The sequence below is a fragment of the Propithecus coquereli genome, unplaced genomic scaffold (genome assembly GCF_000956105.1).
Source record: "Propithecus coquereli isolate 6110/MARCELLA unplaced genomic scaffold, Pcoq_1.0 Scaffold63, whole genome shotgun sequence".
In the NCBI taxonomy this organism is placed as follows: Eukaryota; Metazoa; Chordata; class Mammalia; order Primates; family Indriidae; genus Propithecus; species Propithecus coquereli.
In genome coordinates, this window is record NW_012152285.1 from 5,027,747 (window position 1) to 5,050,476 (window position 22,730).

The 22,730-nt window shown below is 39.7% G+C and overlaps 1 protein-coding gene across 3 annotated transcripts in view; it reads right to left on the reverse strand.

The window, feature by feature from the left end:
- Positions 1–100: 100 nt before the first annotated feature.
- SLC16A12 (solute carrier family 16, member 12) overlaps positions 101–22,730 on the reverse strand; it is a 112,914-nt gene continuing 90,284 nt past the window's right edge. The window contains exons 1-7 of one of the 3 annotated variants that reach the window (XM_012659772.1): positions 22,163–22,196; positions 21,512–21,758; positions 12,063–12,166; positions 9,422–9,565; positions 7,221–7,800; positions 4,717–4,976; positions 101–1,814 (exon numbers count right to left, since the gene is read on the reverse strand). In XM_012659772.1, the coding sequence (XP_012515226.1) occupies positions 1,552–1,814; positions 4,717–4,976; positions 7,221–7,800; positions 9,422–9,565; positions 12,063–12,166; positions 21,512–21,621 (1,461 nt within the window). In that variant the 5' untranslated portion in view covers positions 21,622–21,758; positions 22,163–22,196 and the 3' untranslated portion in view covers positions 101–1,551. Of the gene's footprint in view, positions 1,815–4,716; positions 4,977–7,220; positions 7,801–9,421; positions 9,566–12,062; positions 12,167–21,511; positions 21,759–22,162; positions 22,197–22,730 lie in introns of those variants that run through there. The other 2 variants (XM_012659771.1, XM_012659773.1) reach the window with 2 other exon arrangements.

The following is a 22,730-nucleotide window of genomic DNA, read 5'->3' on the forward strand; positions in this document are numbered from 1 at the left end:
TAGAGACAGGGTCTTGCTCGTGCTCAGGCTGGTCTCGAACTCTGACCTCGAGCAATCCTCCCACCTTGGCCTCCCAGAGTGCTAGGATTACAGGCGTGAGCCACCACGCCCGGCCTAAACTCTTGAATAATTAAAATTAATCACATAACTCGCACCTATGTATAAGTGTGACATGATTTGGGATTCAGGATTACAATTCTGTGAGCTTGAAATGATTAGAGGCAAACTGAGAGATCTATATTTTCTCTTCTCTCTCCACACCCTCCCTCTTCAATCTGAAGACTCAGAAATTATCCCAAACTATAGCAAGGTGGGGTATTTGGGAATGAATAAACTATTCTCATCCAAGGAGTTAGGTTTCTAGTTATTATCCATAAACGGATGAAGAGCCATGGACATTGGAACAAGAATTAACACTGGGAGGAGGGAATCTCACCTTTGGAATATCTCTAGGATAATATTTTTCAGGTAAACCCCACCCCCTGCCAAATCCTATTCTGGGTAATGATGAACTTAAATGTCCAATCTGCAAAGAAAATGCTCACAAGAGACCTGCTGACTCAAGAATTTAATTCCTGCCCAATTGGAATACTGCCAACATTTTTCTGTTCCTAATATGAATGTGTCTGCAGTTTAAATAAGAGATTTTTTTCTGACGAAAAACAGTGGGTAGTTTGGGTGTTGTCAGCATTTCAGGTAAGATTGAAAGGTTGCCCTTGCAACTGGGTTTGTTCTGCTAAATTTAGAGTAAGCATTGTGTGCAATAGTAACAGAGGTGAGCACCTAGGACACAGTTTTAGGAAAAGAGCTTTCAGTTTCCAGTGGACAATTTCAAAGAAGATCTTACCAGTCACCCTTAAGATCTATTCCAACCATGGCACTCTATGATTCTTTGGATTCTCAAACTGGTACCTACCCATTGGCAGAGGTCTGGGCTGGCTGGAAGACTAAAAGGGAAAAAATAAAGACAGTCTCTTTCTATATTAATTATCGGCTTTTTGAGGAATCTCAAGTATTCCTTAACAACCCTACCTAAAACCTAATGAGAAACTCCACTATGAAAAAGGTTTGACATCTTCACTCTCCACTACCATACTCAACCTGACCCTGCTTCTCCAAACAGCACAAGGTAAACAAACCTACATGTCAATGTTTCCATTCACCTTCTACCTGAGGGGGGAAATGGAGGAAAATGGAGGGGTAGAGACTTTGGGACAAAGCTTCTGCCCAGTGTCATCAAGTTATGCCTTGAAATTACCCCTCATTACAGCTAATTATATCAGTGGTGTCCTTACATTCCCCACGGAGCAATGCTCATTGCCCAAAAGATGTGAGTTCAATTTTGAGTACAAATCCCAAATGAGGAAACTCTGGGCTAGTCCAGCTTTCTTTATTATTTGCTATTTTCCCTTATAAATATGTTAATAAAACAACAATAATAATTTCCCTGGAAGGCAATACTCTGCCAAAAATAAAATGCTTCAGAAATGTGAGCAATCTGCTGGCCCCATCTTGATCAACCCTGAAGATTCCCAGGTTCAAGGCCATTGGTCATGTGGGGTTGTAACCAGGCACTGCTGTAGCCACAGACTCCCCGTCTTTCTGGTCTAATTCTCTCGTTATAGAATAAGCCACTGATCCATTGGTCCATAACTGCAGCTTGGGGTCAGATTCTTTGGCAAGAAATGGCAGCTGGGTTTTTTTCATCCTCTTTACAAGTCTAGCAAAGCCAAGCAACACGGAACTAAATATCATTGAAAATCCACAGAGAAGGAATGCTGCAGTGTAGCTGCCAGTTGTATCTACCAGCCATCCTGTAACAAACAACAGCAAAATCATATTGTTGAGTTGAAAATTCAATTACTGACCCACCCTCAAACCTAATAATTGAAAGGATAAGAGCAATAGATTGCTAGCACCACCATTATAATTTTGAGACAAAAAGCAGATCACCTAAAAATATCGTGCAGCAACTGAAAACTACATTCTATTTTCCAGAGAAACTTCTAAAATGAATTGATGGTTATTATTATGTAAAGTGCTTGGAAGAGTATCATGTACTTACTAATCACATTACTTACTAATATTAGTTATTATTAACCCCATGATATCTGGTAGAAAAGATAAAAATAACATCATTCAAATTATTGAAGTTGGGATAATTTATCTAGGGTGTTAAGAGAATATGAGGGATGTCCAGAAAGTATCCAGCCATGTAATATGAAAAATGGAGACATTTATGTCTGGATACTTTCCAGCCAGCCCTTGTATAATCAGGCAAAATGCTAGTAACATTCCCAGCATTCATACACTATCTTGAGTAACATGACATGCTTACAAGAATTATCCAAATTTTCAGTTGAATTCAGTCATTGTATCCATCCAGTTTGAAAATCAGAACTTTGTGCAATTTTAGAAGTTGCAAATGCACACATCTGAAGCCATACTTCTGTAACCATTGGGTTTTTTTCTTTATCTCTTCTTGCAACAAATTAATCTCAGTATCTATCCCAGCCTTGAATTTTGAGGAAAACCAGGGACCAGATGCAAAATAGGGACCAGATGATCAGAGTATCAGTAGGGTAAAATTATACCTGGGCAGACAATTATTTTGTGATTAACAAAAATCCTTCAAACTTTACTTCTATGCCAAGAAAACCTACCAGAGAAGTACAGGGTTTCTCCTTTTACCCACTTCAAATTGATATAAGCCCCACAAAGTTTTCTACAAAAACTACTCTCAAATATTTTGGTTATCTTGTTATTTACTTGTGCATTTCGGTAGCACCAAACAGAAAAGACCAAGTAGAGAGTTGTCATTTGAAAGGTAAATAAATAAGAGAAGTATTATTAATATAATAAGAACTCACATCCTAATCCTCTAATTCTCAGTAATGAGTATAATTTCCCATTTGCCAAATGAAGGCCACGGATTGAAAAAGCATCCGGGAATCCCAATTTCATTTGTGTCCTGTGACCTTTCATAGAATCACAGTGTTCCTAAGGTTAGTGAACACTAAAATTGGCTATGGAGGGAGGATGTGGGAACATTTTGGAGGCAGTTTTCAAAAATGAAGCACTAAACATAAGGTCCTAAATCATGGAATTTAAACTGACCAAGATTTTCGACTGCATCAGTAAAGCAGCCACTATTTATTTTCCCTAGTTTGCTGGTTCCCACCCACCACTCCCCAACTGCTGGGTTTTGGAAATAGCCTGAAACTATCTATTCACAGTAACAGCTAATAGCAGAAACCCTGCTTTCTTCAAAACATTCCCTTTCTTATTTCTGGGAAAATGGCTGGCCCATTTCTCTTTGCCTGTCTTCAGAGACCTTGTTCACTCTCTCAGTTTTAATTTAGGCAGATAATAATCTGGACCACTTATTCTCAATATTTACTGTGCACGTGCATCAAAAGAAAAGCAGGTGAAAATGTAGACTTTTTGAACTAAGCCCCCCACCCCCAATAAAGACTCGGATCATCAGTGGGAATGTTAAGGAATCTGTGTTTTAACAAGGGCCCTAGGGGGTTCTGATGCAGGTGGTCCCAGGATCTCATTTGGAGAGACACTGGTCTAGACCACAAGCTCCAGGAAGCAGAAACAGGTTCTGACCTGTTTCCTGCTGTCTCTCCAGGCCACCAAGCAAAATGCTAGTTATACAGGCAATAAATATTTGTTGAATTACTGGTTACCGCATGCAATAAATATTTTTCAAATAATTTGTTTAATCATTCTTTAAATTTCTGTAGCATTTTACAGTTTTCAAAACATTCTAGATGCTTTATATGATGACTCCGAAATCTATATATCCAAATCTGGCCTTCCTCTAAAGCTCAGATTTCATCCTTAAACAACTCTATTGAGCATTTTCACCTGTGTGTTTCAGATATCTCAATATATCTAAACATTAAATTCATTATTTTTCAGGCAAAGCCACTGTCTCCAATTTCCTTATCTTTTTCAACCATGATATTATTTACTAAGTCATCTTTGACTTCTTTCTCTCCTTCACCCTCGTGTACTAAATTCGGTTGATTTTTTCCCCAAAATCTCCTCCTTGCCCGCAGAGCTCATTTCCATTTCTGCTGCAGCCGCCAGCCCTAGTTTAGGCCTTTATCAGTTTGCTCCTAAAATATTAGAATGGAATACTAATTCTCTCTCCCCTAAATTACTAGATCAATTACTAGATTACATTTTCTAAAATATACTCTTCACCATATTATCCCTTTGCACAAAAACTTTAATACTACCCATAGTGTCTTAAGAATAGAGCCCACCTCCTTGGCTTGGCACTCAAAACACTCCACTGTGACACTGGCACTTATCATTTCAGCCTTACCATTTCACTGCCCCCTACTAGAATCCTGTACTCCCATCAGACTTCCCTCCGAATGTGCCCTGCTTACTTGCAAGTCTGAGCAACTGCTCATCATTATTCCATTGCTCCCATCATTAGTATGGAAAGAAATCAAGTCCCTAATATGGGACTTTTTCTTTCCAGGGAGGCTAAGGTTCCCACTTGGTTGGAAGAAGACTATAAAATGAGGATGTAGGTGAGACCCTGATGTTTTTGGTGGCTCCTGCACCCCTTTTCTCTTTCACTCTTCCCCAATTCTGTTGCCAATCCTTCTCATTATCTGTGTGTCGGTTCACTGCTTTCATGTCAATATGACAAAGAGAAGAGGTGGTTGGGGGTTCTCCCTGGAAACTTACCTGCAATGGGTGGGCTCACCAAATATGGCACTGCATGAAGGAAGTACACCACACCAAGCGCTGATGACAAAGATGTGGTCCCCACTATCTCTGCAGTCACTACTGGGATCAAGGTCACATAGGCACCATCGAAGTAGCCAAAGGTACAAGAGAAAGGCACAAGCAGTGGGAGACTTTGAAGCATTGGGAGGCAGAGGTAGCAGAGCCCATCCAGTCCCACAGCAACGAGGTAGCAAACATATCGGTAACTCTTCAGACACCTGTGGATTTGAGAAACTAAAATGAGTGCAGGATGCACTAAGGTTCTATAAATCACATCCATGCAGCAATAAGCACTGCAGCTATTTATGGAGATGGCTTCCCCATTGTGCATTATCTATGTTGTCTTCCCCTCTTTCTTTTTTACAAACGCAAGAATTCATCTCCCCAGGAAGCATGGTGTGGTAGAAAGAAAATATGGAATATATGCTCTCAAATTAGAAAGGTAGAAGTTCTATGACCCACTAACTGCCTAACTTTAACTTCAATTTCTTTAGCTATAAAATGGGAAGGTTACCTATCTATCTCATCACAGCGTTTCTCTAAAGGTAGTTGGAAATAACATGCAGTGTGTCAGGAGGCTAATATTTCCTAGCAGCCAACCACATTAGATGCTCCAGATATGTTATCTATTGGTATCTGGCACGTGATAGATGCTTGATAACCTGAGTGATTATACAAAGGGGAAGCTGTAATGTGAAGACATCAAAATGATTCCCAGAGAGGATGAAGGTCTTGGACTAGAAGAAAGTCTTATTTCAAGACTTCCCCAGTGGTACTTCCATCACATTTTCCCTCTGTAACTCCAACCCGTCTATGATACCAGTTATTTCAAAGACTCTGTATAGTATCAGCTCCAGCAGTTTATGCTTTACAAACATTTTTCTCTCCACAGCCCCATGTGAGCCTTACAAAATGGTATGAGGTCAACAGGCAAACATTGCACTGGACTGTTTTACAGATGATGACCCTTGAGGATCTGAGGGTTAGGTAACTTTCCACAGGTCATGGGGCTAATAAGGGACAGAGCTGGCACAAGAACATAGGTCTTGTGTGTCTGACTAGCCATGCCTCCATCAGACCTACATGCTGCTGCTTCTTGCCAAGTTATTCGATTGTGAAGATAGGTACCCCTTGCTCTCCTCCTTCTTCCTTAACCATTAATAATGTGGAATTAATCCTAAATATTACATCCATAACACTGGAGAGTGGCAGTTGTATCCTGATTAATTACCAGTGACATAATTTGTGAGAAGCTACATGATAATAGCTCTCCCAAGTCGTAGCTCAAGTGTGAAGAGTCCATCATTTAGGAGGCCATGAGTAGCTTGCACTTTTCAATCCAAACAGATGAGCATTTACTGAAGAAACTACTGGGTAGATTTCCTATGACTTTGGTTTCTAAGCCTACAATTGCAATGAAAGTACTTGCTATTTTTACTGTCAAACATACAATATATGGCTGCAGTGTTACTATCGTACCTGATCCCCTTGCCTGGACTGGGTTCTGCTCCTCCTGCCATTGGCAGGCAGTCTCTAGGGTGGCTCAAGCACAGCTAAAACCACAACACTCAGCCTAAGGTTGTCTTGCCTGAGGACTGACTTCACTTGGGATGAAACTAAATCTATCACCAGAACTTGTAGCTACCCCAGGCTTCTGCAATTTAGACAAACCCACCATCCTAAAGCAACTAGAACAAGGGTTGGTAAATTATGGCCAAATTAAGCCCACCACCTGTTTTTGTACTCCCTGTGAACTAAGAATTGCTTTTCCATTTTAAAATGCTTAGAAAAATGCCCTAATCCCCCAGGGTCGGGAGGTGTTTTGTTCTTGCTTTAAGTCAGGAGTCACAAATGACTTTTTTTTCAATTAAGGAAAGGAAAAAACCCACCTCTACCTTTATAAGCACCCGGAGCCCCTGCACCGTCCCTGCGTCTGCTGCTGCTAATGACAATACGATGCTTACTCTGCTACTCAAGAACTATTTTTATGTAATTAATGTATGCTTTTTTGTTTATAAATGCCTGATTTAAAAAGAAAAAAAGAAAAGCTTGGCCAAAAAAAAAAATGGTTAGAAAAAAAATCAAAAGAACAATATCTTGTGACATGTAAAAATTATAAGAGAAATTCTAATTTCAATGTATGTAAATAAAGACTTATTGGAACATAGACACTCTCATTTCTTTACATATTATCTATGCTTTGGGGCTACAACAGCAGAGTTGGGTAGTTGCGACAAAGATCACATGGCCTACAAAAACCAAAAAATGTTTACTGTCTGTCCCTTTACAGAAAAAGTTTGCCAACCCCTGATCTAGAAGAGCCAGCAAGGGAGCTGCCTTCAGATATTGCAGACTCGTTAACGTTATTCGGACCTTGGGAGTCCACAGGGAAAAGCGATGAGGAGAAACTCAACGCCTGAAGTCCCTGGGTGGAGAATCGATCGTAGTTTCATGGATTTTACCTTCTGTCGGTCAGCCATCCAAATGTGATATTGCCAATAATGTCAATCACCCCCAGTATGGACATAAGAAAAGCAGCTTGCTGGTGACTCACTCCAACACTCAAAGCATAAGGCACCAGGTACACAAAGAGAGGGCTGCAGCCGTAAGCCATAAACAGAACAGAGATGGCTAACACGACAAAGTCTGACATCAGTACAAAACTGTATTCCTGCTGCAAAGAGCAGCAGAGGCAAGTCTGTGCCCATTTGTTGGTCAAAGGTGAATAGGGAGAAGCCCGTTTAAAGTCTTCTTTCTGAGTTCCACGGACGTCGTTCTGCTCTGGAGTTGTATGGTCCTCTTTAAGAGTAATTGGCCTCATCAAGGCACCACAAACACAGAGATTCAAAACGAAGCCCCCAAGAATGAGCAATGCTCCCCGCCAGGAGAACTGTTCAATGAGGAGCTGAACCACAGGAGCCAGGATGAAGGTGCCAATACCACTTCCCGACATGGCGATCCCATAAGCAAGGGCTTTCCGTCTGCTGAAGTACTTGCCAACCATGGCAATGGCTGGGGAGTAACAAAGTGCAAATCCAAGACCTGAGGATAAAGAGAACCCTGTGAGTGCTGGTGCACCATGAACAGCCACTGAAAGAAAATATCTCAGAATCAATTTATTTAGATTAAAGAGAACCTGACCTTCTGTTAAACCCTTTAAAGCTGTTTCCTACACCAAGCTGAAAATGAGTTTCCCCTTACCAGTCATTCGCAATTTGGAAAATATAGAATATATATGACTTTCTTCTTAGGAAGAACACCCTTAAGGAAATATGACTTCTTAAACACAGTTAAATGAAGAATTTAAAAATCATTATACAAACTAACTTGGAATTAACTAGAATATCTGCATAGTGCCAACCAAAGAAACTTATCCCTCCTCCTCCTTTTTTTTTTTTTTTTACTTAAATTATCCAGATAATTTCCCTAACTCTTCACTGCCTGTAAAGACTCAGCACTGATGATCTGTACCACTCCGGAATTTGGATTGAAATAGCATGCATCAATATAACTCCATAAAAGTTCCAGAATAATTTCACATAGTTGGGAAACATCATTCAATCTTTTTACATGAACATAGCAATCTGAAAACATCCCTTAAGGTCAGCAGAAAAGTGTTGATGGTCCAGAAATCTTTTTAAAAATCTTCAGCTTCTATTACTTTTTAAGTCAAGAAAATCTGAAGGGATGTAAGCCTGGATTTCATGGCAATTAGAATGTCAGAGAAGGAAAAAGAGAACTACTTTCAGCTCCTGTTTCCATCTGCAGTGCAGGGTACCCAGCAATCCAGAGTTGACTGAGGAGTTTCTTGATGTGGTGGGACTTGCAGTGCTAAAGCCAGGACAGTCCCTGGTAAACTGGGACCACTGGTCACCAGAGCAGTCAGGCCTCATGGGTTACTAGGGGCAGATGTACCTTCTTTAGCTGACAGAGCCAGATTTATAGCCTCACTGTGATGTTACATCCTTTCTTGGCCTGATTCATGCTACCCCAGTGGCACAAGGCCAAGACAGGAGTTGGTGCTACTCTCCTCATCCCTCTGCAAACTGCTACTCTAGACCCACCAACCAACCCCATCTTGATCCTATGTAGTCCCTTTAAGTGTGATTTATGGAATGCACATATACTGCTTCTCTTTCCATGGGATTCATTATGATTCACTAAAGTGATACTTCCACAGCATTGAGAATGAATGTGTACATAAGAATATTCACAAGGGGCTTTCTTTTTTAAATTTAAAACTCACATTTGTTAGACAATGATATTCATTATAAAACAAGGTCAACTCAGGTTGACCACAGATAGTATTTTAATGTCTTGGCAAAAAGTTTGCAGAATAACCATTGCTGAAAATTTATGTCACCCTGCGTAATATCTAGTTTCTTCTGAGTATAGAAATCTCAGTCATACACTAATGCCAAAAGGAAAAGCCAGCAGTTATTTTTATCATATAGCAGAATTAAAGTGGTAACATATTACCATTATGGTAGTGCAATCCCATTTCCAACTCCATTTAATTGCTAGGTAGTAGACATAAGCTAGGTCAGCTAAATTACGCATCTAACAAAATGAATATTTTATGAATCACTACTCTGTTGATGTGCTTGGCCACCCCTGGATGGGGTGAGTGAGACAAGTAGACAAAGGTGCAAAGTGCCCTTACCTGTAACAACTCCCAGGGTGAGGTAGAGATGCTTCAGACTGGTGGCAAATGAGCCCAGGATGAGACCAGTAGATGCAAGCAAGCCACCCAGCATGATTCCCACTTGACAGGATAAACGGTTACTGACAACACTCCCAAGTGGAGCTTCAAAAACAATAATAAATAAGTTCAACAGAAAGGCCTCGAGGGCGCTGTGGAAACCGTGGTGTTGCGCTGGCAGAGCAGAGAACAATTGCCCTTTGAAAACATTGAGCCCACCCCACTAATTCCGCAGCTTTGGAAACTGAGGCCCAGAGAGAGGATGTGATTTGTCCATGGTCGCTCAGAGAATAAATAGCAAAACCGGACTAGAACTTAGAACTCAAGGCTCCTGACTTGCATTTCAGTGCTCGTTGCTCATCTTCACTCCATTACAGCCATAATACCAGGACTATTGAGTGTTTTTAAAACGGGATCCACTCTTTATTGAAACTACATGTCACTTGCACAGGGATGTTTGCTATAGTATTGATCATACACCATTAGCAATAATGATGACAGTTAATTGGTAGAGAAAGAAAGTGGGCAGCACTGTGACCAGCAGTGTTATGCAGTAAAAGACCTGGGAGAGAAAGCATAGACAATTCTGCAATGTGGCACTGCTTTCAGGCTGTAGCACACACACCCTATGCATGAAAAATCAAAGCTCAGAAAAATATAAGAAAAATTCTTCATGCCCATAGTGACATTCTAGCTGACCTCACTCTATTTGTGGTTTACCAATGTGTCAGAATTGTGTGACCTCAAAGCTTATAGAATGTTCCTTAAATGTGTAAGAGACCAAAGAGGAACTGAAGTTCAGGGGATGGCATGCCCAAGGGCACCAAGAAGTACAGCTCAGGGCACCTGACCCCAAGTGTGAGGTTATTTTTCCCTTTTCCTCCTTGGGTCTCCCAGACTAATGACAGGAGTGATGAAAGGCATGTGAATTTCTTTCTAAGGAATAATTCATGCTGACACCAGTACTCCTAGTAACAAGATCAGAAGAGCTGATTCTCTGGGTATCTGTAGAATATGATCATTTTTGTATTGATCAGGTTGAAACTGGAGGCCAACTCAAATGCTCAACTCAAATGAACTTTTCTGTTCATCACAGAGCAGATCTGTTCCCAGTTAGTGTCACAGATGTGATTCTGCAGCCTCTTGTCCATACTCTGAATGCTAATGTTCTGATGTCATGTTACGAGGTGAGCAGGTAGGTATATGGTAATTAGGTACAACAGGCCTCTCTTTCTTTCATAGAATTTTAATATGCTGTTTCTGACATGATCCTGCTCAAAGCTTCACTCGAGTCATTGTGACCATATTGGTCACCTAAGGCCATTTACTCCTCTGTTGGGGATTATGAATATTTTCCAAAAGATGACAGTGAGGAAGATGAGTCACCTTTATCTTCTCAGAAAGACGAACACAGCTCTTGGCATGCTGATACAAAGGCTGTGACTAATAACGTGACCCTGAAAATCAAATGATTGTTTTACTCGTTCCAAAAAAAAAGACAAGCTACAAAACCCAAATATATGATTTTTTGAGCCTTTAAGACCTTCTTATTGATTCAGAGAATCAACTTAGCCATCTCATGAAACCTGCTTTTAATCCTAGAATTGCTCTCAAATTCCACCCAACCAAGGAAATATATTTCAGCACAATTCAACTGATTCCTGAGCATACATATTTTTCTAAAATTAACTGAGTCAGTACCTAGAGTGGAATCAGATAAAGTTACTATGAGTTACTGAGTAATAGTATAGTATTTGTCTTTTGCCACTGAGACAAGACCTGAAAAGATGAAAGTTTTCTAAAAATACTCAGGACTCATTCAAATGCAAATAATTTGATTCAATCTTAGAAATTCTCTAAGACACCAATTTAATAACTTTATTATCCTCTACTATTAATATATAGATGGAATGTTAGTTTCCATGAATTTCTGGAACAACCTACATACCCTCTATAACACCTTTCTGGTTTGTTGAATAAAATTATAGCCATAGTGAATAGGTTTAGCTCATGATTACACAATCCATCCTTCACCAATACTTCTCTAAGCATGAAGATTTATGCATGAAAAAGATGAAATCCATGAGCCAAATTTTGAAGCTTCTGGGAAGGGAACAGAATGCAGACCACGACTTGAGAGGTGATGCAACACTGCTGGCACTCATTTAGGGAGATCATATAGCAATGGCTCATGGTGCTATGCAATGGCTGTTGACATGACTAGAGAATGAGAAGGTCATACCATTTGGAAGAGAGAAGCCAAGCATATGCTGTATGGTGAACTGCTTCCAGAATTAGGACAAGTTCTGCAATGCTCAGCATCCTATCTCTATATGGAAGAGCCAAATGGTATGTGTCCTTTTGAGTGTATCAACTATAATACTTGTTCCATCTGACATCAGCCAAAACCATTGATTCCAAGAACAAGTCTGGTTGGCTGTAGCCAAAGCTAAGATTGATATTTTCTTTTTGCATATAGTTAGCCAGTTTTTAACATAGCCCTTCTACTTAGAAAAACTAGTAATCAAATTCAGTGGAAAGTTGTGGTCATGTACAGTTCAAGAGTAGCCAGTAATTGTCTATCCTGGTAAGTGATACTCACCACAGAGCATGGTCACACAGTCTACAATGGAATGGATCCATGCTGTTTGTGCATAATCCTGAGCGAAGTATGTCTGGAACTCCACAAAGAAAATTGAGATACATCTGAAAAATATAATGCAGGCATTTTATACAAAAAGCAAATGAACATGGATTTGAACCAGAACTTACAAGTTTTGGTTCAATTAGCTATTCCAGTCTCTAAGAGTTTTAATTGCTGTACCATAATAAGTGGGAAATCAGAAGTTGAACATTTCCATTCTGGAGAACGAGAAGAACAAGGGGCTGCTGAAGCCAAGTAGATATGAAGGTCACTGCTCCAAGGAACATTTAACGGAAAAGAAATAAGGTCAACAACATGAATTCTTATCCATCTTAGTATTCTGCTAGCATCTATAACTTCTAAAAGGTTGTTATACAAGTTAAAATTTGGTAATAAAGAGTTATATATCACCTAACAATTTCACTTCTAGGATTTATACAAAGGTAATAATCAGATGATAATAATAATAATAGATATATAAAATGATATATTCTGAAGAACTATTTATAATAGCCAAATATTATAACCAATCTAACTATTCATCAGTAAAGGACTGATTGAATAAATTATGGTATAGCAATAAAATGAAAGATTATTAAATCTAAAAAATGCTGATGTTGATATGTACTTTTTGATTTGGAAATAAATTCACAATATAATGTTAGGTAAAAAAGTAAGTTATAATACAAAGTAGTATATTTGGTAAGAACTTATTTTTATAAAAACATAGTTTATATAAATAAAGCCTGAAAGCATATATACAAATATGTACTCAATCATTATATGTGAACGGTGAGAAGTGATCATTTCTGTCTTTATTCTGCATTTTGAATTATTTTACAATAAACATGATTTCTTATATAATCAGAAATGTGTGTATGTGTGCATGCTTATGTGTGCAGAGACAGAAATATTTATGTTGAAAAACAGTTAATTACTTAGGGAAGAAAGTCATAAGTGAACCATAAGCAACAGTTTGTATCACTGTACAACTTGGGAGAGCTTCATACAGATTAGCATGGTGCCCTATTCTGGGCAGGAAACTTTTAGAGCTGGTGATAACAGGGAAAGAGATCAGGCCTGTGGCTTGGGAATGAGATAAGAGGTTATTAATCTTTTTGGATAGGGCTAAATTCCAACTCATCATGCTTCAGCAGCCCAGAGTAACCTGTTATTTTCACTCTCCCTCTCCTTTCCAGTTGCTGTTAGGTGTGAAGGTGGGTGGTGGACAGCTTGGAGAAGAAGGGAGAGAACCAGATATAATCAGACAGCTGTGTGAGGCACGGCCAGCTTCATGCGAGTGCAACCTACACAGAGGCACAGAGCCTGGCACTCAGAAGGATGAAACTTGATTTAGAGCTCAGCCATCACTGACTTAAAATTCTTAATAATTTTATCTCTGAATTTGTGTTTTCGCGTGAGGTCCAATGGAGGCGGCACGTGAGCAGAAGAGATGCCCTTGATACGTGTGTCTGCAGTTCTGTGCCGCTCCATTCGCATGGAGCACTAGAGATGTCCCAAGAGCACAGAATTCTGGTGGACCCATGATTCAAGGGAGTTCGGTGAGACTCAAAACGAGTACAAGGTAAGTGGGTTACGTCTATGACTGAGTAGGCGTGCAGGTAGGGAGAAAGAAATCAGGCTTTCCTTTTGAACCAAAACCTGCTTCAAATGCAGAAAGAAGGCAGTGGTGTTCTAAGAATCACAAAAGACCAGGGATTCCTATCACATCCTTTCTTACTCATGTTACTTCTCTGTATTAGCCACCACTTATGCTGAGAATGATGGCATAGAAAGAAAGGGAAAGACAAGGCCACCTACATTTCCTTCCTTTTCAGTCCTTTCTTACCCACCAGTAAGCTGAAGAAAAGAGAATGTTGACAGGGTGGGCAAGTATCAAGAAGTCAGAAACAGCTGAGTTAGTTCTGTGCAGGATTTCCATTGTTCTGATAAAAACGAAATACATATGCATTTATGAGCTACCAAATAAGAGTTGTGTAACTTCAGTGATTCCACATATGAGTTCAATACTCACATTTGCATTTAAAACAGTCATTGCATAATATAAAGATGACAGTCAATTCATGCTAACATTTAACATTCCCATTTTTCTTTACTTACAACAACATTAAATAGCAAATTTAAAATGCCGTGAACAATTGAGAGACCACTGAAGAAAGCAAAAGGCTTTCTATTTTAGTACTTTTAGCAGCAATTTTTTTTCTGGTTTTTGAACAAGGGGCCCTGCATTTTCATTTTGCACTGGGTCCCCAACTATATTGTTGGTCCTGGTGACAGGAAAGAGAAAAGAGAACAATGTGAAGAGCTAAATTCTAAGTCCCACTGGATGCTGGGATGGAGCTTCGTGTGCCGGGTATAGAGCAAGGATCAACATTTGTGGAAGGAAAGTGAAGGACACAGGATTAGGCAGAGAGGTCACAGTGCAAGGCATGCCTGACAAATTCCCAGACAGTCCTGAATGAAATGGTCCCGCCTTGAAACACCTCCCTCAATCAGTCACTGGATGTGGGCGCCCCGGGAAGGGTGTGCTCTTGGGAGAGGCAGCTTTCTGCAGGTGAGGGACACCTGAGGACTGACAGCTGCAGGCTGTGCTGACTGTACGCCTGGCAGCTGCAGCTGAGGCCAAATGAGAGGCACATCTCCGTGTTCACCACAGTCCAATTCTTGCTCTCCACACTGAGCACTGTATGTAATTCTCTGTCAAAGCGATATAAAAAGTGATCCTTCTCCATGTAGGGACTGAAGAAGCCAGACACGCAGCAGTAGATCTGATGCTAGATTAATACTTATATCAGCACTTAGAGTACTGAAACACAGTCACATCTAACAATGCGGAGAATAGTAACATGAACTACCTGGCTGATTGTATGAACTTAAATTTAATGAAAATACTGCAGATCTCTTTTAAAAGCATGGATTAACTGCAACTGTTCTTCATGCCAGCACCTTTCTCCCAAACTGCAGCCAAAACCCTTCTAACTGATCTTCTTGAATTCGCACAAGGCTGCCTTCAGTACATTCTACACTCAATGGTCAGAGCGAACTTACTAGAACACAAAGAAGATTCTGAGGCTTCAAACTTTATAACCTGATTTAAGAGACTGCACGGGCTGTCCCTTCCCAGTGTGTCAACTTTCTGCCCACCCTTGGGTTCTTCACTTCAGCCATACTAAACTTCTTGCTACTTCTTGTAACATGCCACCCACACTTTTTCACACCTCTGAACCTTAAATTCTTTTTCTTTCCTAGGATGCTCTCCTTGCCTCTCTCATTCTTTCAGTCTCAAGATAATATTATAGTCCACTCCTCCAGGAAGGTTTCCCTGGCCACCCCCTGATTACCCAAGGCAGGGCTTATTATTAATACCTCTCATATGTGTTTCCATTACATGCTGGTCATTTACCACACAGGATGGCAATTGCCTTTGCATTTGTTTGTATTCTCCACTAGACTATTGCTCTGTGACAGCAAAGACCACGTCTGCCTTATCTCACACTCAATCCCAGACATCTAGCATGGTACCTGCCATGTACTGAATACTCATAGATACTATTCAAGGGAGGGAGGGACGGAAGAAAGGAAGGAATGAAGGGATGAAGGTTGGTACAGGAAGTGAGTAGAAGATAAGGAAGTGAAAGTGTTTGAGTTGCAACTTCAAGAACTAGAATGAGAAAGGGAAGAGGAAGACTGGGTGGTGGCTACACAGGAACCTGTGGCTGGGTGGGGGAAAGAGGGGGTGTGAAGAAACTGAGTGTGTTATAGGCTGAGAGCAAGAATCGTAAGAGGGAGCTGCAGGAACTGGAAACATAAGAAGAACGCAGGCTATCTAACAGAAAAGGTCCCACAGGATGATAAGATATTATAATCATAATCTTTTCTTTTCTCTGCACTAAATAATTTTAAGGAACTTATTATTTGTGTGACTATGTTTGTCTCTTGTGAATTTTTTTTTAAAAATCTTGCTTTGTCATTTTCTGCTGGCTGGTTTTCTTAACTGACATGACTAGTCATATCAGTCAAACTTCAGGTATGTGAAAATAAATCAACACCAACACCTGAGATTCTTGTCTGAACATGTAAGCCAACTTGTCAGAGGTAAAAACGTTTAATAACCACACACACGCTTCTGAATGATTGTGACTTTATAAAATATGGGGAAAATATTCTATCACTTCATACCTGTTCTCAAAGGGGAAAAGTACCACAGACCTCTTCGAATGATAAAGTTTCACGACTTATGCCTTCTAAGCACGGGCACAATGCTAAAAAAAATCAGTTTTTATTGGGAGCATGTGTGCATCTCACTCCAAAGATTACTTTTGTTATTTTTGTTGTTTTTTGGAATATTTGTGCAATTACAGATGCCAGGAGATCAGGATTTTGATCCCTGATTCTCATAAACTCTTTATGAGAGTTTATCATAAAGCTTCTTAATCTCTCAGGGTCTCAGTGTCCTCACGCATAAAATGAGTGTTTTGGTAAAGGTGCCTACATCAGTCACAACCAGCTGGATCATGCTACATTAGCAAACATCAGGCTTTGTTGCGTTCGGGGTTCACATGAATGTGGAAACAAAGTATCACTCAAGTGTCATCTGGTGTGAAATGACAACTCAAAGATACTTCCTCTCAAGAGGCCAGCATGATCCGTTGTCTGTCGTGCCACTTTGCTGTAAAATTTCGCTCTGGCTCCTATACAGCAGGGTGCTGACAACATCTGGCATCTGGTAAAGATTTTTCTCTAATTGATGAAGTTATCGACTAAGTCAAAGCAGGAGTTAATCCACTGGGCAGTGTAGCCTAGTGGTTAAAATTACTACCACTTACTAAGCATAGGACTTTGGACATGCTATTAAATCTCTGTGTGTTGTAAGGATTAAATTATTTAATTGATGAAAAATGCTTAAAATAACGCCAACAAGTACAAAGTAAGTGCAGGTAAAGTTAGTAATTATTTACAGGAATTCAACTACTATTAAAGATCTCAGAAGAGCTCCAGAGTTCCATAGGACTCTCAGCATTTATTGCCACTAAATTAATTTGGACCCAGAAGACTTAGGGAAAAGTAAGTCTCGGATCTGCAGATCTGGGTTTTTTTTTTTTTATAACTTTTAAATCAAATGCTGTTTTTCAAGTATCAACTCCAACTCAGTCAATTTACAAATAAAATATCATTCAATTATACATGAAATATGATTCTTAACACAAATAATGTATTTGGTAATAAGATGTCTCAAAGAAAAAATAAGTAGTCAATACACATTCCCAACTAGAGGGGTAAGTAAATAACAACGACTGCTTTAATAGCCTGCACAACTTTGAGCTCTATGCAAATTTTGTGTGGAAGGCAGCATTGTCAGGTATGAGGCAGGAGCCGAAATATGATTTTAAAATGGCCCAGGTCATAACTGTAGCATTGTTTGTCATAACAAAAAACCAAGAAATAATACAAATGTCTATTAATAAAAATGTTACATAGTTATAGACACATCCACACAGTGAAATTTTTTTTTTTTTTTTTTTCTTGAGACAGAGTCTCACTGTGTTGCCCGGGCTAGAGTGCCATGGCGTCATCCTAGCTCACAGCAACCTCAAACTCCTGAGCTCAAGCAATCCTCCTGCCTCAGCCTCCCGAGTAGCTGGGACTACAGGCATGTGCCACCATGCCCGGCTCATTTTTTCTATATATTTTTAGTTGTCCAATTAAGTTCTTTCTAATTTTAGTAGAGAGGGGGTCTCGCTCTTGCTCAGGCTGGTCTCGAACTCCTGACCTCAAACAATCCGCCCGCCTCAGCCTCCCAGAGAGCTAGGATTACAGGCGTGAGCCACCGCGCCCGGCCTCACAGTGAAATTTTAAGCAGATATTTTCCAGCAAGGTAGAGCCATATGTGCTAATATGGAAAGATTTCCAAGAGATAGTATTACATTTTTAAAAAACTCATAACAGTGTGTATAGTATGATCCTACTGATATAAATTAAAAGCATATGCATTTATATATTAATATAACGTTGGTTTTATTGTTTTTCTTTAGTGTTTGGACTGATCTTAAGAAACTATTGATGAGTTTCACTTTAGGCAGTGAAACTAGGATTAGGAAGTAGGAGAAAAAGACCTTTTATTTTCTATACTGTTTGAATTTTTACCATCTCAATGCATGATGTAATTTTTTAAGTTCCGAATTGAACAAATCACCCTAGAGGCTGCTTTCCTTTTTCCCATCTCCAGTTTTTTCGGCTGCTTCTGGTTTATGGTATTTAGATTCAGACTCTGGCTACCTCATCACACGTTTCTCCTCTAAACTTATTCTGCTCAAGTATCCTCCTCTCAGCATCTCCTAGTAACCTCTCATAATAGGCCTTTGCTACCAGCCACAACACTCTTTCCTGGTCTCTGGCCAGACCCCAGGCAGTTCAGGAATGAAGACTGCCCAACCTCACCACCAAGCGAGTAACAGATGAGGTGCACGGCACTGATGCAGCTTGAAACATCTTTCTCTTTCGTTTTTGCTTGGCCAAATACTTCCCATTCTTTAAGACCTCACTCCAAGGACAACTTCTCTAGAAAGCCTGCCCTGAACTTGCAGGTCAGAATTAATCCCTCTCTCAGTGTTATTTTACATTCTATTTTTACCTAAGTTATATTTAGCACATTTTGATTATATTTAGTTATTCATGCCTGAGCCTACTAGATGATGTCCCAATATCTCTGTGTTTTTGGAAGCAGCTAGCACAGAGCCTTGTCAATGAATGCATGGTACATATTAGTGGAATCGATTTCAATTGAATTGAAGTTGAAAACTTAGAGATACAACCTAAAAAATGATGTAAGACTTTGAGCCCTTGAAGGCAGTCATGAGATCTATTGGCTATCCCAGTGTTTTTGAGAGAAAATTGAGAGTCAATGTCCTTCCAAACAAGACAAACCATTTAAGTCGCTGATGAGCATAAAAGACCATCGATAAACTAGTGTCCCTGGTGTAAGTCCTCAATTACCTATCCACATGCACCCCAAGTTATTTCCATAGTTTCAGAGGACAGCATTCAAAAGAATCCATGTACACAATCTCTCCAGCCTCGATGTGCAGTTGTTTGTACAAGAGTTCGGGGTAGCGTCACTCGTGGCCACTTACCAAAAGGACAGGCAGGGTGGAGGGAAATTTGGAAACAACTGTCCCCTCGGCACCATGACTCCTCATCACCAATATGACAACTCCCTGGATATTGGAAGGTAGCCCATCTTAAGGCAATGCTTCCCATAACTAAGGTAGTTTTTTAAAAACCCATGTCTTATAATACTGCGGTTGTTCTAGTGAAAGTAGAGTTTGCACGCTTGTGTATGTATATGTGTGTTGTGTGTATGTATGAGAAATAACAGGATAGAAAGCTATTTCATTATGTGTTGGAAAGAACGATAGTGGTTTTTCTATGTGTGTTAAGAATCAATGGATGATGAGTGTTTGTGCAGTGACAAACAAGATGAGAAGTAAAAAAGAGCAGGATTCCAGTCCAGCTCTGTCCTACTAGCCAAAAAATTAAAGGCAAATGACTTAACTTTCCTGAGCATCAGTGTCCTAACCTATGGGTGGTGAACACACCTATTCTGCCTAAATCACAAGGCCCACATGAGACAATGTGATTGGGAGAATTATCTCAACCAAAAGCACCACGGACAACTCCACAAGAGTGCAACTCCATCGTGAAGACTCAACTACTACCCAGAAGGTTCCACCATGAACCCTCCTTATAAAGCACTGAGCATACTTCCCGAAATTCCCTCTCTCAGGAACGATCAAAGTTTCTATATGTAAGAACCAAGATGAGAGAGTCCTTTTAACCCCACAACCTCTTCACACCCAGAACACAAGATCCATAATACAGATGGGAGATAAATTAGACTCAACATCAATGACATTATTTTAAACAAATCTACAGTTTATTATTAATATAAGACATAATCAACTAACTCTTATTGCAGCAAAGAAAAACATCCTGCTTCTTCTATCCTGCATTATATCTGTGTTATGGGGCAGGGAGAACATGGATGCTTTTATTGATGATGCCATCAAGTAAGGTTATTAGTTCAAATAACTTTCTTATACTGAAATAACTTTCTTATACTGCCAGGAGTACATTGTCAGAGAAGAGAAACAAGGAGTTCTATGTGAATGAAAGCATTTGTAGAGAAAAGAGCTAGCACATGCAGATTTCAAGTATGTATTTATTCCAAATATAAATGAGATGACTGGGTCTGAATGCCCACACATCTGACTTAAGCATATCCAACACTATGGCCTTGGAGAAAAGAAAGAGAGGGAGAAGTGGGCAAGTGAGACTGAGAGAATCCCCATATTTATGCTGTTGCTCTCCTTTAACCTGGAATTCAGCCTCCACCACCACAGCCAAAATGCAAATAAAGCAAAGGAATTTAAATTCTAGGTTGTAAGCTTTCAAGGGCTCAGTACCTGGTAAGCCAAAGGGGTTTCAAGCGTTATTTTGACCTTGCATGATTTTCCTTTCTGGGATGAATATAGACCCTAGCCCTGTGTAAGATTAACTCCATGTGATATGTTCATAAATCCACTATAAACTTTATAATCACACTCTTGTCACCGGACACCTTTTTTCCTCATCCCTAGACTTAAAGCCACATGTCACACCATTATAATTATGACCTCTTGCCATCAGTTTGCCCACAGTGTTTTTTTGATTTATGAGTTATGAATCACATATCCAATTAGCTCTCTGTTTCCACTGTAAAATTTTAATGATTAAGATTGAGCTTAATTATCATTAATATGATAGATAAAAAGAATTTTGGACAAATGGACTTACAGAAATCATCTTACCCATCCCTGGAGCTACGTCAGCTCATGCTAACTTACCGTCTTGGGTGTACATTTAACAATTCTTTAAAAATCTTAGAAAACTAATTTCATTAAGAAAATACCATGGAACCACTCCCTCCTCTAATGAACAAATCAGGACACTTCCCATGTTATTTCATATGTGATGGGTTTTAAGTATTTCATATTAATGATGAGTGGAAGATGAAGAGAGAAAGAAGTATGTATCACATACTTCCACATCTTCTAGAGCTGCTTATGAGAACAAATGGCTACAATAGCCACAGCATTTGGTCTAACACTCCAAGTTAAAGTATCAGATATTATAGAAGAGGCCACTACCAGGACTTTTAAGTGTGAGAAAATTACATTCCTTGCAAAGGAAAAGATATCTGAGCAGTCAAAGGAGAAGCATGTACCCACACACAAAACACGCATACACACATAGTTTCACATTGATGGGTTCAGAAATAGAATGAGGCAGATGTAGAAGAAAAGACAAGCCAGGTTATCTTGATAAATCAAGAAGAAAATCCCACCTACCTGGTGACTGCCCGGGTGCAGATGGTAACCAGGAAACAGCCAGCCACGATCATCCAGCCCCAGCCTCCATCGGGAGGGGAGGTAGACCGAGCTCTATTTACTTTTGCCATGGTTTTTCTTTTTTCTTCTTTTCCAGGTTACTCCAACAGCCAAGTAATGATCTTGGAAGAGTTTTCTGTCCAGTGACTTCCTGCTGGCATTCAGGGGTTGGCATAGAATGCTACCTGGCACATGGGTTACTGGCCATCTAAAATTAAAAAATCAGGATGTATTTGTATTTTATTGCCATGTCCAAAGTTTGATTATTTTCTGTTGGTAAAAAGTAATTATCACTTTCCTATTAAATATGACTATTTGTAACTATGAATACTAGACTAGAGAAAAGACTATTCATTTTCCTTGGTACCCATCCTCCTCCTTTTTTTCTTTTTTAATAATAGAGCCTCTCAAATTTTAGCCAAATCCATATCCACCTCATTTGATACCATTTTCTCTAGTCTCTCTTGAATGTAGGTGTGGCAATACAGTTTTGTCTAGAGGAAAGAGATGTGAGCAGAAGCAATATGTGCCACCTCTGGTTCATCAACTCAAAGGCAAAGATACTTCCCCAAGACTTCCAGCACCCCTGTTCCAACAGACTGGAGCACTGACCCGGAGATGAGGCAGACCAGGACATGGGCCTAGGGGCCAGCAGAGCTACCACATGGAAACAGCCCAAATCCCCAGTGACTGTGAAGAGCTGTCCCTCCCATTGTGGACTTTGCACATGTCTACACTGTTACACGAAAGATAAAGAAGCTTCGATTTTATTTGGGCCTCTGTATTTTGGAGTCTCTCTGTTACAACAGGTTTGATCATATCCTAATTATTATACTGAATGAATCTGCCCGTAACTTCTTTGGCATTTTTAAGAATGCTATGCTTTTGTAAGTGTGTAATTGAAGCAAGAAGAAAATAACAAATAAATAAAACAGAATAGAACACCCAGGAGCTAGTATATAATATTTCAATATATTCTAAATAAGGTAGCAAAGATCAGGGGAGAAAAAAGTATTATTCATTATATCATATTACACCTCTCCATTTAGTTCTTTTTTTTTTTTTTTTTTTGAGACCGAATCTCAGTCTTTTTGCCCGGGCTAGAGTGCTGTGGCATCAGCCTAGCTCACAGCAACCTCAAACTCCTGGGCTCAAGTGATCCTTCTGCCTCAGCCTCCCG